Source organism: Amblyomma maculatum, chromosome 2 (assembly GCF_055883805.1).
Source record: "Amblyomma maculatum isolate TAMU_Amacu chromosome 2, ASM5588380v1, whole genome shotgun sequence".
Taxonomy (NCBI): Eukaryota; Metazoa; Arthropoda; class Arachnida; order Ixodida; family Ixodidae; genus Amblyomma; species Amblyomma maculatum.
In genome coordinates, this window is record NC_139345.1 from 114,718,611 (window position 1) to 114,731,305 (window position 12,695).

The 12,695-nt window shown below is 44.5% G+C and overlaps 1 protein-coding gene across 1 annotated transcript; it reads left to right on the top strand.

Annotated features, from left to right (window-relative positions):
- The first annotated feature begins 6,023 nt into the window (after positions 1-6,023).
- Positions 6,024-12,336, top strand: rod (kinetochore component rough deal). Its single transcript, XM_084595129.1, has one exon. The coding sequence runs from the start codon at positions 6,164-6,166 to the stop codon at positions 12,224-12,226; it is 6,063 nt and encodes a 2,020-aa protein (XP_084451255.1). The 5' UTR covers positions 6,024-6,163; the 3' UTR covers positions 12,227-12,336.
- The last annotated feature ends 359 nt before the right edge of the window (positions 12,337-12,695 follow it).

A 12,695-nucleotide genomic window follows, 5' to 3' on the forward strand; every position in this document is an offset into this window, starting at 1 on the left:
TCCTTATGAGATATTCAATAATTTAGAAGGAGACACAATTGACAGCCTGCTGTATGTGATAAATGAGGTATGGCAAGGAGGAGAAATTCCAGTCGGCTGGAAACTCTCAGTGATGGTACCAATACTAAAGCCTGGAAAACCTCCTACAAGCCTACAATCTTTGCGGCCCCTATCTCTAACAACCACAATTTGCAAGATTTATGAAAAAATAATAGCCACCCACCTTTCATGGTGGTTGGAAATTCAGCAAAAATACCATGCTCGGCAAATTGGATTCCGTACAAGCCTTGGCACAGAAACTGGGTTGGCTATACTAGCTGAAGAGGTCGTACATGTGCTGCCTCATAGCCACCTTGTACGGACCGTGGTTGCTACCAAGGTACTTAACAACATGGAAAGTATGGGCATTCCTCTTCAGGTCATAAAAGCGGTGCATAACCTGCTTAAGGACAGGACATTTTCTGTCCGGATAAATGGACAACAAATCAACAATTACACCTCAAACAGAGGTGTGCCACAAAGGTCAATTTTAGCGCCTTTGTTGTTTAATATCGCACTCATCCCTTTGGCGTGGAAATTAGCTGAAATACCAGAGGTGCAATTCATTTTTTAAGCGGATGATGTCACAATATGGTCAACTAATAAATGCCTTGAGACACAGAATCTTTATTTGCAAGAGGCCCTAGATATACTAGATGAGTATTTACGTGATGCAGGTCCAGAGCTGTCACCCCAAAAGTCCAGCCACATTCATGTTGCAAATAAGAATGGACGAAAACAATTGGAAAAGAGTTACACTAAAGATTGGAAATCAGGCATTACAAGAGGTGGGCGAGCTGAGAGTTCTTGGCCTAGATACTCACAATTCTGGCAAAGGAACACAATGGCTCCATAGGATGAAAGAAGCTAAGACTTTCTTGCACTTGATAAAACATATTTCGTCAAGGGGAGGAGGAGCCCGAATGGAGATGGCAAGACGTCTTGTACAATCGGTGCTTCAGCCTAGGATACTATACCAGGCCCAGTTCCAAAGACTCATGAGGCAACCGTGGGCAGAGTTGGAAACAATAAATAGGAACGCAATGCACACAATAACTGCCTTACCAAAACTTACCCCTATCTCTATTCTTCAGGAATATGCGCAGCTCAACACATTGATAGGGCTCATTAAACAGCAAGAGGCAACAAGAAATATGGAACGAAAATATGTCATACCCATGGCATCTTTGACCAATACGGTGTCAAGGCAAACACTGACAATGGCTGACTCCCCTCCATGAGAGTTCACGACCACTACAACGAACAAAACAACTAAGCTACATCGTAAAGATAAGCCAGCGTCTTGCCCTCTAATTGATGTACTCCCACCAATCACCCAACCTGACAACTACCACCCGCCAGGAACCCAGGTACTCCCAGGAACCTGTATTGCATACACAGACGCGTTGTCGATTTGGGACGTTAAACCCCACAAACCAAACCACAGACGTGTCGATTATAGAAAATGGTGGCAGAACAGCAGCTACCAGCCTGACTCCCGAAGAGCTAAACGTACATAATGAATACGAAACACGACACCCGGACCCGCTTGTGATGGAATTTTATGCGATTCACGATGCAGAGTCCATAACAGAAGCCCACATCTATAGACTGCTTAGCCGCCATAAACAACTGAAAAGAGTGACAAAGACATTACGTGTAACCCAGGAGATTCATGCACTTAATAAGGAAACAAAGATACACTTCCAGATACACTAAACACAAGATAATGCTGAGAACGCTGAACAGAGAAAAGTCAACAACCTCACACACCAAGTTCCAAACATGAATGTACCCCCCACTGAGCTACCTTTTGATGCCCGCTCCGTTGACCCCATCCTAGCATCCTCTTTGCAGAAAAGTACATGTGCCCTCATCCCGCCGTGTACTTACCTAATAACTTAAGTAGACTGGAGGAAGTATCTCTTAGAAGGATAAGGGGCGGCCCTTACCCCGTCGGTCAAGTGTCGATGGGACTCCCAAGACTTAGGACCGACCACCTGCCCGAAATGTTTAACACTGGCTGCAGAGGTGGATGTTTGCCACCTGCTGTGGATTTGTGCAGGGACGAGGGATGAGAATTTCTTCAAGTGGAAAACAGACAACATTAAAAGCAAAAGCCTTCTCCAGTTTCTGGCAGAAAACGAGTTACATGACTTTCTATAGTATGCCTTATGGCAAGTTAACGAAAAAAAAGAAATCCCAACTGCCAAGACATATCCTTTCTGCTTGGTGCAGAACAACAGTCATGCTGAAGACATTTGAACACACCACAGTTAAAGTTTTTGTGCTCAATTTACACATATAAGTGCTCATGCATCAAACCTTTACAGACCATTGTTATAAACATTAGGCCAGCTTCACCTCACTGTCACATATATGCATAAAACTTCGTACACGTTGCTTGTGTCCTTCTATTAAGCAAAAGTGGTCAAAGCGGTTCCCGTCACGCTTCTGCATGTCAAGCACTAGCATATACCATCTGAAGATGACTATAGGTGAATGTTTCATAATTTTATAAACCATTATATTTGCAGTACGGTGGAACTTTACAAGGAGTAATAACAAATTATTCTGCAGAAGTGGCATATTCAAGACTGCATTTATATAGATCTGTCACAAGTAATGCAATGCAGAAGAATATAAAAAAAATCCTAATTTTTTTTTACACATTTCCCCGCTTTCTTTCAGAAATTATCAGTGCGCAATGAGACATTTATAATACAGAAGTGAAACTGGAATTGCAAACCTGCAATGAAAACTACATATTATACAAGTTTTTCTTCATATTATCTTAGCAAATTCATTCAGTGAAAAGAAAAGGTTTTTTTGTTGTTTTTTTTACAGTACACTGACACTTTTTGTTCAATTTCTGCAACACAAACACACCTTCTTCATGGCTAATCATAATACATGTTACAAGCCCTTTATTAGAAAATAGGCAAAATGTAAAAAAGAAAGAATATAATAATAATAAACACTGCAATGATTCTGTACGTTAATTTTGAACTTTTTTATATTAACTACTCTTGCGCATTATTAGCACAAAGTTCTGTCTAAGTGGATTTGGTGCAGAATATTTTGATCCCCGGCCACGGTGGCCACATTTCGATGGAGGCAAAAGACAAAAGAAGCAGATGTGTTGTGTGATGTCAGTGGACATTGAGTAGCTACGAGTGACTGAAATTAATCATGGCTTCTTCACTATGTGGATTACTCCTTCGGGGTTTTACTATTACTCTCTTAAAGGGTTACCCAACCTTAATTAGGCTATACCTTTTATTGCGAGTGCATACAACCATTAACAGCTACCGTATTTTGTAAAAGCGCAATCCTAATTTGGCAATGTACGCGAATCAACTAGCATGTCTTCTGTGAGCTGATACCTGTCCAATGTGCATGGTCATATCGACAGAATGTTCGGATCATAGTCAAGAGCAAAGGTAGAAGTGTTGGCCTGTAGGTAGGCCATGTATTTTCCAGTGCTTATTTCTGAGAAAATTTGTAAGATGTTTTTCAGCGTTTGTTTCATTTTCAGAAATCGGTGTTTTTCGGCTACGTTGCTTCAGCCCCACAAGGACGAGGGCGGAGACAAAAAAGGCAGAACAGGCGCTCGTTTCCACCCTTGTCCTTGCAGTGCCAAAACAACATGGATCTGCACCAACTCACCCAATTCTCTACCCTTTTTCAGCTAGTTGAGCAGATCAAATGCTGAAAATGATGACTGTTGAAGAAAAATTTTCTCCCTGCAGGAGGGACGATAGAAAAAAAAAGAACAGCAATAGTTTTATGTCCTTGGTACACATGCTCTATAAAACTGGTTATAGTAGCAGGCTTTTCACCTTGTTTATTTGAATGTGCTAGCATGTTTAATTTGACAACACTCACTTTAAAAAATCTCATTCAGCATAATTGTCGACGTGTCAAAAGATGGTTGCAACAATAGGAGCCAGGCGCATGCAGTTAGTTTGCAAAACAACGGATGATGGCAGAAAGATTGAAACTCCAATTAATATTTTGTCAGACAGAAATCAACCCACACAATGAGTCTCTTTGGAATGTGCAAATTCTCGCAAGCTCCCTTATTCATTTGGTCAGTATGGCCATTTTCCTTTGGACTACCTGTGAAGTGCAAATATCTAAGTGGACATCGTGCTGGATGCTAATAAGGATCTTGTTTGAGCACGTTGCAGAATGCTGTAAAATTCCAGTGAGTTGCAATCTTAGACCCTCATCGCCCATATTCATTTGGCTGTCCCCACTTCAATGACCTTTGGCTAGTTCGTGATTCGACTTCTCATCCAGGATGAGAAATTTCATGCCAGGGAGAGGACATGTCGCATATAGGAGATTCTTCTCTAAATGAAGCCTGCATAACGAAATGAGAAACAAAACCACTATAATTCTTTTTTCCATGAACCTGTCCGAATCCAACCTTTCTGCAACGTAGATAAGAAGAATGGTTTCACGTGTCAACCAGTAGTAAACCTCGCTACTAATGGCACAGACTACAACACTATTTGAAAGAGAAAACGAAGCCATGTGGCAATGTTATTGTCGATATGGGTTTAAAATATTGCATGTATTGTCGAGTGCCTTGTAAACATTGGAAAAGGAAATAAAGGAGCGGGAAGTTTTTCAGCAAAAACGGTCTCCTCCTAACCTCAACATGCACAGAAACTAGGGATTTTCAGTTTTAACAAATTCCACTGTGTTTTTACTGGCGGATGTTTATAGCTGTTTTTCGGTCAAAACCGAAAACTAGACGGCCTGCCCTTGCTCGAATTTCTTGAGGGAGAGGTGAAGGAGGAAAGACTGGAAGGTTAACCGGCAAAAAAATCCGATTTGCTGCCCTCCACCGGGGAAAAGGGATATAAAGAAGAGGAGAAAAAAAGGAGTAAAAGGGCAACAGAAGGAACTGCACTCTGCAAAGTTACAACCTGCCGTGCATGCCCGAGGCTCTATAGGAAACAGAGGGGTGCCTGGCAGGCCTTCAATGCAGGTGATCACTGCTGCCACTATCCGAGGATTTTTTCCTTCACCAGCGAGCCTAGGTATAGATTCTCTAGTGCACAGCTTAGCGCCTTTTGGCACCGCGTATTCGGGGCACTCGGAATATGTGAAATGGTTTCGGATTCCTTCAGAGTACCGTCACTGTCTTGGGCTGAATTATGCAACGATTACACCACAAACGGCTCCTACTGGCCGATTCTGACCGGCGGACATGACAACCAGTAGGAGCGGAGGCTAATTGACACAGGTTTGTGACAGCTGTTTTTAGTGCGAAAGCACTCATCGATCCGGAGGCTGCTCCGTGCAGAACCTCGTCCTGATTACCTGTGGAGCAGCTGCATAGGAAGAGGAGCACAGCAACGCTGCGCTGTTTCCATCGCCACAGCGCAGCGAGAAAGACGCGAGACCGAGGTGGGCTATTCCGTGCCAGAGCGCGAGATGCATGCTGCTTGCCGCAAGACGAGATTTAATTTTTGACACACGTGTGTCTCATTCCAGGCAACTAAACAAAATTAGGCGACAGAAAAGCAAAGCCTGTACAACACCGCTTTCGAACGATATTAAAATTTTAACCTACATTCTGTACATTTTGTGTGTGTGTGTGTGTGTGTATGTGCGTGGTGTCATCGTTATGTTGTTCGGCCACAGCAGATATCCAACTCACTGCTTACCTTCCTCGCAATGCTTCCACGTATGTTTTACATACTTCCGCATTACATCTTCCTCGCGCATTCTGCAGAAAATGATCGATATGCACCATATTCGCCACTGAGAAACAGCCGCTGCTGAGCGCCGTAGCTGTAGTTGCGATAGTTGCGATCCGTGTTCCGCGCGAATCATTTCGCGCATGCGCATTATCATAAAACAATAAAAGGTGCGCCTGCACGCTAGATTTTACGCATACAGACTTATAGATTGTTTTTTTCTACCAAATACTACCTATAAACAACTCGAGTTTTAAAGGTTTTAAATTTTGTTAAACTTCTCGTCCTCTTGTGTGCACCGGAAACCGCCTCCCTGACTATTTCCGGGTTTTTGTTCGGCGCCAAAACGACAAAATCGCTGTAACTTTGATCTGAAACGTCGAAACGGGCCGTTGTCGTGAAATGAGATGATTTGGACGAACGTGTGCTGTAGCTTTGGGGGTGAAACCACAGTTTTCGGGCAGCGCAAAGAAGAGCAAGCTGGATCCCAACCGTATGAAGTGCAGACGCGGTTCACAATCGGTGCAGACACTGACAGCGTACCGGCGAAGCCGACTGTGAAGGGTGTTTTGTCAAAGAAACATTTTGCCGTTGCAATAGACGATTCCGTCAGCGTATTTAGCCATGACAACTTTCTCTTCAACACGCCGTTTGATGCTTTCGTCGACGCCATCGCACTGTGCAGTGGTCTGCTGGGCGGACTTCTCATCGTTGCAGAGAGGAGCGCCAACCTACACTTATTCAGCTTGGAGCCAGCTCAGTGTGTCGTGACGCTGCCTGTTCCGCAGACGGAGAATGATGGTGACGATGCAATGGTTCGCTCAGTAGATGTCAAACGTAATGGTGACGGCTATATTGTGTGCGTGCTAACAGGACATCATGTGATAAGTGCCACAGTCAGCGACGCAGCGATCGCGCTCCTTGCAGCTGACACAGGCCAGCCAGATCTGTCGCTGCTTCAAGTACGCGTTGTCGACATTCGCCAGCGTTTGGCGTCACAAGAACTGGCACTTTCTGTGATACCGATGACCAGCATCTGCCTCCTGGAGGACGCGCTGCTGGTGACCGGTGGATGCGGTGCCCTTTGCTGTGTTCCCATGAGCGCCGGCAGCCCTGCGTACAACCTGCTTAACGACGTCTCTGGCGGACAAGCTAGCAAGATGTGCCTAGTAGACAGCCTTTGCACTCTGCTTGTTCTCACAGAAGGTAACCAGCTGGTGAACATCTGCCTGAAGACCTTTCTCATTAAGGACATTTGGAGCGAAAGGACTGTCGATGACTTTGTCCTTGCTGAAGGGGACGCCGCAGACAGCGAGAGCGGCCTTCAACAGGATTGCAGAATAGCGATGCTGACGGCTGTTAGTGAAACGTCAGCCAGAAGGGTAGAAATTTACAGTTTCCCCGCGCTTGCCATGCTGTATGCATTAGAAGTCAATGAGACCTGTCACCTGATGATGTTCAGTGACTGCTTAGACGATTTCTGGGTCGTGGAAGGGTTCTGTGACAGCAGTGATATTGTAAATGAACTTCGAGTTCGGTCAATTACTGAGGCAGTCCCAGAAAATCAACTCATGAAGCTGATAAATAAGAACAAATTCGAAGAAGCTGAAAAATTTGCACGGCTGTTTGACCTTTCCGTTGAAGAAGTACACTGGCACCACCTTCTGTACGTTCTTAATAAGCTTGGTACCAGGCTACAAGACGCACCTGCAGATGAAAAATCTGAACTTAACCTCGTCCACGAAGCTTGCAACCTTATTAAAATGCTTCCAGACGTTCTCCAAGTGGCAAGATGTTGCATTGAGACGCACATCACTTCACCTAGTGTCGCATCTGAGCTGTTGCTTTTCTTGCAGTGTCGCTTATCATCTGCACAGTGTACAGACAGTGAAGAACAGGCTCTTATCTCTGAGCAGATTGCATCACTTTTAAACAGGGCTACCACATTTAAATTACTTTGTGGTGCCAGCTCCAAGAGTGACTGGTTTTCGTTCTCACAGGCTGACCTTATTGAAGAGGTGTGCACATTTTTCAAAAACGATGACATGTCCGCAGGGTTTTTCCTCTGGGAGCGCCACCAAGACCAGATCTCACCAGGCCTGAACTCTGACGTTGTACAAAATCTTTTAAATTCTATTCCAATAAGTGCAGAGCTACCTGCTCTGCTACAGTGGCTCAGTGGCGGCTTTCTGCCCTGCATCTTTGAGTCATTTCCCGAAGGCCTCGAGTGCATCTGCCAATGGACTGTTGGCAGAATTCAGCAGATGGAAGTTGGCAACAGGTCATTCTGGCCATCTGAAGCCTTGAAGCTCGCAAAAATTGTTTTGGATCAGTTTGAGAAGATGAGCACCAAGGCTGATTGCCTCCCTCTGAACACTTGGCTAGCTGTGCACAGTGCACCAACAAGGATAAGAGATGAGAAGAGCTATCTGTACAAGCTGTACCATCTCTGCTCGGACCTTAAGGACCTGGAGGTTCTGTGGGGAAAGTACCAGTGCCGCCTCACTCTGCACGAGCTGCAGGACACTGATAAGCAAGAAGTAGCGTTCACGATACTTGATGAAGCCATTGCACAGCAGCAAGTGACTTCACTTGTGCAAGGATTCCTGATACAATATGTTAAAAGCCGAGGACTGGACATTTCAAGAGTGCTGCAATCCTATGTCGACCGAGTTCTCATCCTTGAAGGAGGTAGCTTTATCCGTAACGAGTTTCTCGAAGACAGCATGGTTGCCCTTGCAACATTTATTGATCACCCAGAATGCTGGCTTTATGCGGTAAAAAAAATCCTAAGTTATGCACATGTGCCCTGGAGTGAAAGCATTGAAGGGCTTGCAGACCAGGGTTCCCTGCTGAGAGGATCAGCTGCCGAAGAAATCAAACAAGAGCGAAAGCGAATGCAAGCCAAGGTCATTCTGATGAATTATGATGTCAGCCCACGCCGTTGGATGCTGCTTGGCAAGACTTGTGAGCTGGTAAAGTGCATTTTGTCTTCTGAAAGGCAAGGAGCCTTGGAGGATGCCCTCACTGTGGCCAATCATTTGGGTGAAATGTCAGAAAGTGATGTCTGCTTGTTTTTTCTGCAGCGATCATGCCTGAAAGCTGATATTGACAAGCTTGCTAACGCATTACAAAGTGTTCCCCACAATCTTTTTGTTGAGCTTGCTCCCAGGTTGCTGGCATTTGTGAACCTTCTACTTCAGCATCCTAGCCTATGTTCAGACATGAGCTGTGATGGTGTAATGGAATGCTGGCAGTATTTGTTAAGTATTTTGCATCAGACTTTGAATGGTGTAGCCACTGATTCTGATACACTGCATTGCTGGGTGCACCAAGTAATTGTGTTGCAAAGGAACTTTAGCATCAGAGCCTCTGCTTCAGAGCTCTTTTGCGAAAGCAGCAGGTATGAAATCTTGAAACAAGCCTTTCAAAGTTTGCTTTTGAATGAAAGTGTGCAGGGTCATGAAGCGTCGTGCAAGACTTGTAGAAAAGCTCTCTGTATTGCTGGCATCCTGAAGCTGGATAAGCAGTCTGCCATAGAAGTCATGCTGGCATCTGCACTCGAGCTCAAACGTGATGACGTTGTGAACTCATTATGTGGATGCTTGCTTGAGCTTCACTGTATTCGAGAATCTGTCCTGACACTCTTGCCTGAGCTGTTTTTCAAAACTGAAGATGCGCTGTGTTTAGCGGAAAAAATAGAAAAGATTGCTTCTCGTGTAGTACTGGTACCAGATGCTAAGTATGTCAAGAGCAGTTTGAACATTTGTTTGTGGGCACGCATGTTGATGCAGGTTTCCCAGTTGTTTAGTGGCTTCAGCCATCACTTGGCTGTACCTGTCTTTTCAGCTTCTGAGCAAGGTGTCTTGCATGAAGGGCAACCATGTTCGCTAGATCGAAAAGAAATGCTCGCACGCTTGAGTTCGCTGGGAAGATCTGTGTGGGACTTGTTAGCAGGCAAGCAGTCAGCATGTCTTGAAGAAGTCGGGGAACAGTTGCAAGCTACTTGCCGTTACCTTTGCCAGTTATTGCTGCATGACCTCAGTTTAACTGTGGTTATGGCAGTTCTGGAGTTGTTTTGCAATAGTGCACTGAAAAATTCAGTTCTCAAAGCACTGTGTGACATCGCAGAACATCAGGTCACTGATAACATTCTTACAAGTATCAATCGATATGCTTATAGGAAACATGTGGATTTGCCTTCCATACGAGGGTTGGTATGCAGCCTGCAACCCAAAAAGGCACTGAAAACTATTGGGCAACTGGTTAGCTCTTGCAATGGCAACGTCAATCTCTTATACAACGTTGCTATTGTAGGTCTTGAGGTGTGCAGTGATCCACGCTGGAAATCACAGTATCGAATGCTCTTGAAGTGTGTGTACTGGTGCCGCAAGCTGACAAAATCAAACATTGTTTTTGCACATGCACTGATGGACCCGAACCCAGCTTCCATACAGAATGCCCTTGAACAAATGGAGAAATCCCTGTTGATTAATGTCAATGACCTGTTGAGTTACTGCACTTCTTTTAAATTAGACGCCAAGTCTTCTCTCACACGAAGGCTTGAATTTCTGCTTTGCATCCAGGCCGAATCCTGTGCTCAGGATTCGAGCTTGTCACAAACACTTGCAGAAGCTTCTCATGCCCTCCAGCACATACCCAGTGCATCAGCACGGAAGGTGCTCACCAAGGTCCTTGCAAAAGTGAATCCATATCACTATGAAGTCCTGCGATTTGGATATGATTACATAAAGTCTATCGAAGGAGAGCTCGAGAGCAGTATTGAGAAGGAAGTGGAAGTGCTGCTATTTCTTGAGTCGTACAGAAGGTACGGTCCTCCTACAGAGCAAGAGATGGACCTGTGGTATGAAGAGTATCCGCAGGCTGAACTGTCATCCCTGATGCAAACGCGCTTGCCATTTCGTCACTTGCTGAAGCAGTCTGTGTGGAATTTCATTAATGATGAGCTATGTCCTGAAACTGCTGATGCATGGCTAAACATTGCAGACATACTCGGACTAGATAAGGATGATATCCGGTACATGGCTGTGCACAATGGCGTCCGAATGTGGAGTGCGCAGAAGCATAAAGGAAATGTTTTGGACTTGGAATTCTTGTCAAGCGTCAAGAAACTTATAGAGCAAATGAGCCGAAAAGAAAAGGCTCTTGCATGTATGGTCGATTTAATACAACGCTTGCCGAAGGGCCCTACAGCTACAAGAGTGGCAAAAGAGTGTGCTTCTTTACCCGATAGCATTTTTGCTTCTGGTGAGCCTAAATCTAAAGCAAGTGATATGAAGGCAAGGTTTACCAAGAGGTACATAAAGCTGAGAAATGAAGAATTTCTCAAGCAGCACAGTCTGGACCTCGGTCCATACTTGGCACTCTGTGGCAATTCATCAGATCTTCTTGTTTCATTGCTAGAGGATGCTAAGTGGCATGTTGTCATTTCTGACACGTCGGCTATATACAGCTGTGTGAACCAAATTGTTTATGCTGATGGCCTCGCTTTGGTAGACTTCACTGACATCCTCGACAAATCTGTCAAGAGATGGCTTGGGCTTCATTCTCCTGAACAGACAAGTGATGAAAGCATCTTGAAACCTCATTCCTTGGGAAATACTGAAAATCTGAAGAAAGGTTCTGGCTTTGTAACTATTGTTCATCTCATGCAACACATTCCAGAGCAGATGAAGGAAGTGCTTTCCCGCATTGCTTCAACAAGCGACAGCTTTACTGAGCCAGGAGCACGTGTCCTCGCATTGATGTGCATGTTAGCTGGCCATGGAACTGCAGATCCCACCTTGCTGGAAGTGTCTGCAAAATGCGGCGTAACCAGTCTGAATGACCTGAGGGCTCTAACTTACAAAACAAAGCTGCAAAACCGTGGCGTACCATTCCATCCTTTAAGCACTGATGCAGAAAGTGCTTCTAAAATTGCAAAGATTGTCCTCTGTTCACGCAGTCAAAGCACAGTAGCACTTGGAGTGGTCTCTGACCTTTGCATTGAGTATGGTGTGCAGGATGTCTCAACTTGGGAGGCGCTTTTGTTGGCTGCTACAAGCGCTGGTGCCGCTGACATCATCTGCCGCACCTTGCCTTTGCTGGGCCGCTACCCACTTTTATGGTCCAAACCGGCATTCATCTCTGCTTGGCAGTATGCCCTCCAGAATGCACCTTTTTCTTTGTTTGGCGTCTCAAAGGGAGCACTACCATTGCTCCTTCGCTGCCCTTGTGTCCGGAGCCTGTCGTTTAAGTTTCATGAAGGTGACGACTGCTACAGTAAGGAAAGTGTCTTGTTGTGTTTTGTGTTTATGTTACTAAGGCATCATGGAGATGTTCACAAGAGTGTCAAGGAGTCGTTGCAAGCTTTTTCTACAGAGTCACTAAAATTGCTGGATTCTTTCAAAGACCAGCTTAACATTTTGAAGCTTGCAAGCGTAACGGAAGCTTTTGATGAGGTTTGTTGATGCATTTTGCTACTGTCCCCCCCATGTGTTGTATATAAACATTTTTACTGTGTAGTGATTGATGCAGGCTCTTCCTATGTAAAACTTTGGCTGAGCTTGAATAAATTATATTGATATTTTGTACTTACTGTAATTTCACCTGTTTACTTATTTACTTGCTGATGTATACATGCTTTTATCAGTGGCTGTAGCCAGACATGAGAGATATATTACTGAACATAAGTAATGCTGATGCAAATCTCGGATCCAATGAACTCCTGTCGATAGGTGGCTATGCAACTTTAAAAAAAATCTGGACATAGTTGCATGAATCAACTTTGTAGAAACACCCAGACAAAATTATGTGGTGTAGTAATTACAAAAACTAAATACTAGATAATTTGCCTATGTGTAGGTGTCAGATATGTCTATTCTTTGAAACGAGGTCTTCAGAATGACAAGAACTCACTGCTGCAAGTAGCAGGTTTAT

Excerpts from the sequence above, each read along its gene's own strand:
- rod (XM_084595129.1), top strand. The coding sequence starts at position 6,164 with ATGATTTGGACGAACGTGTGCTGTAGCTTTGGGGGTGAAACCACAGTT.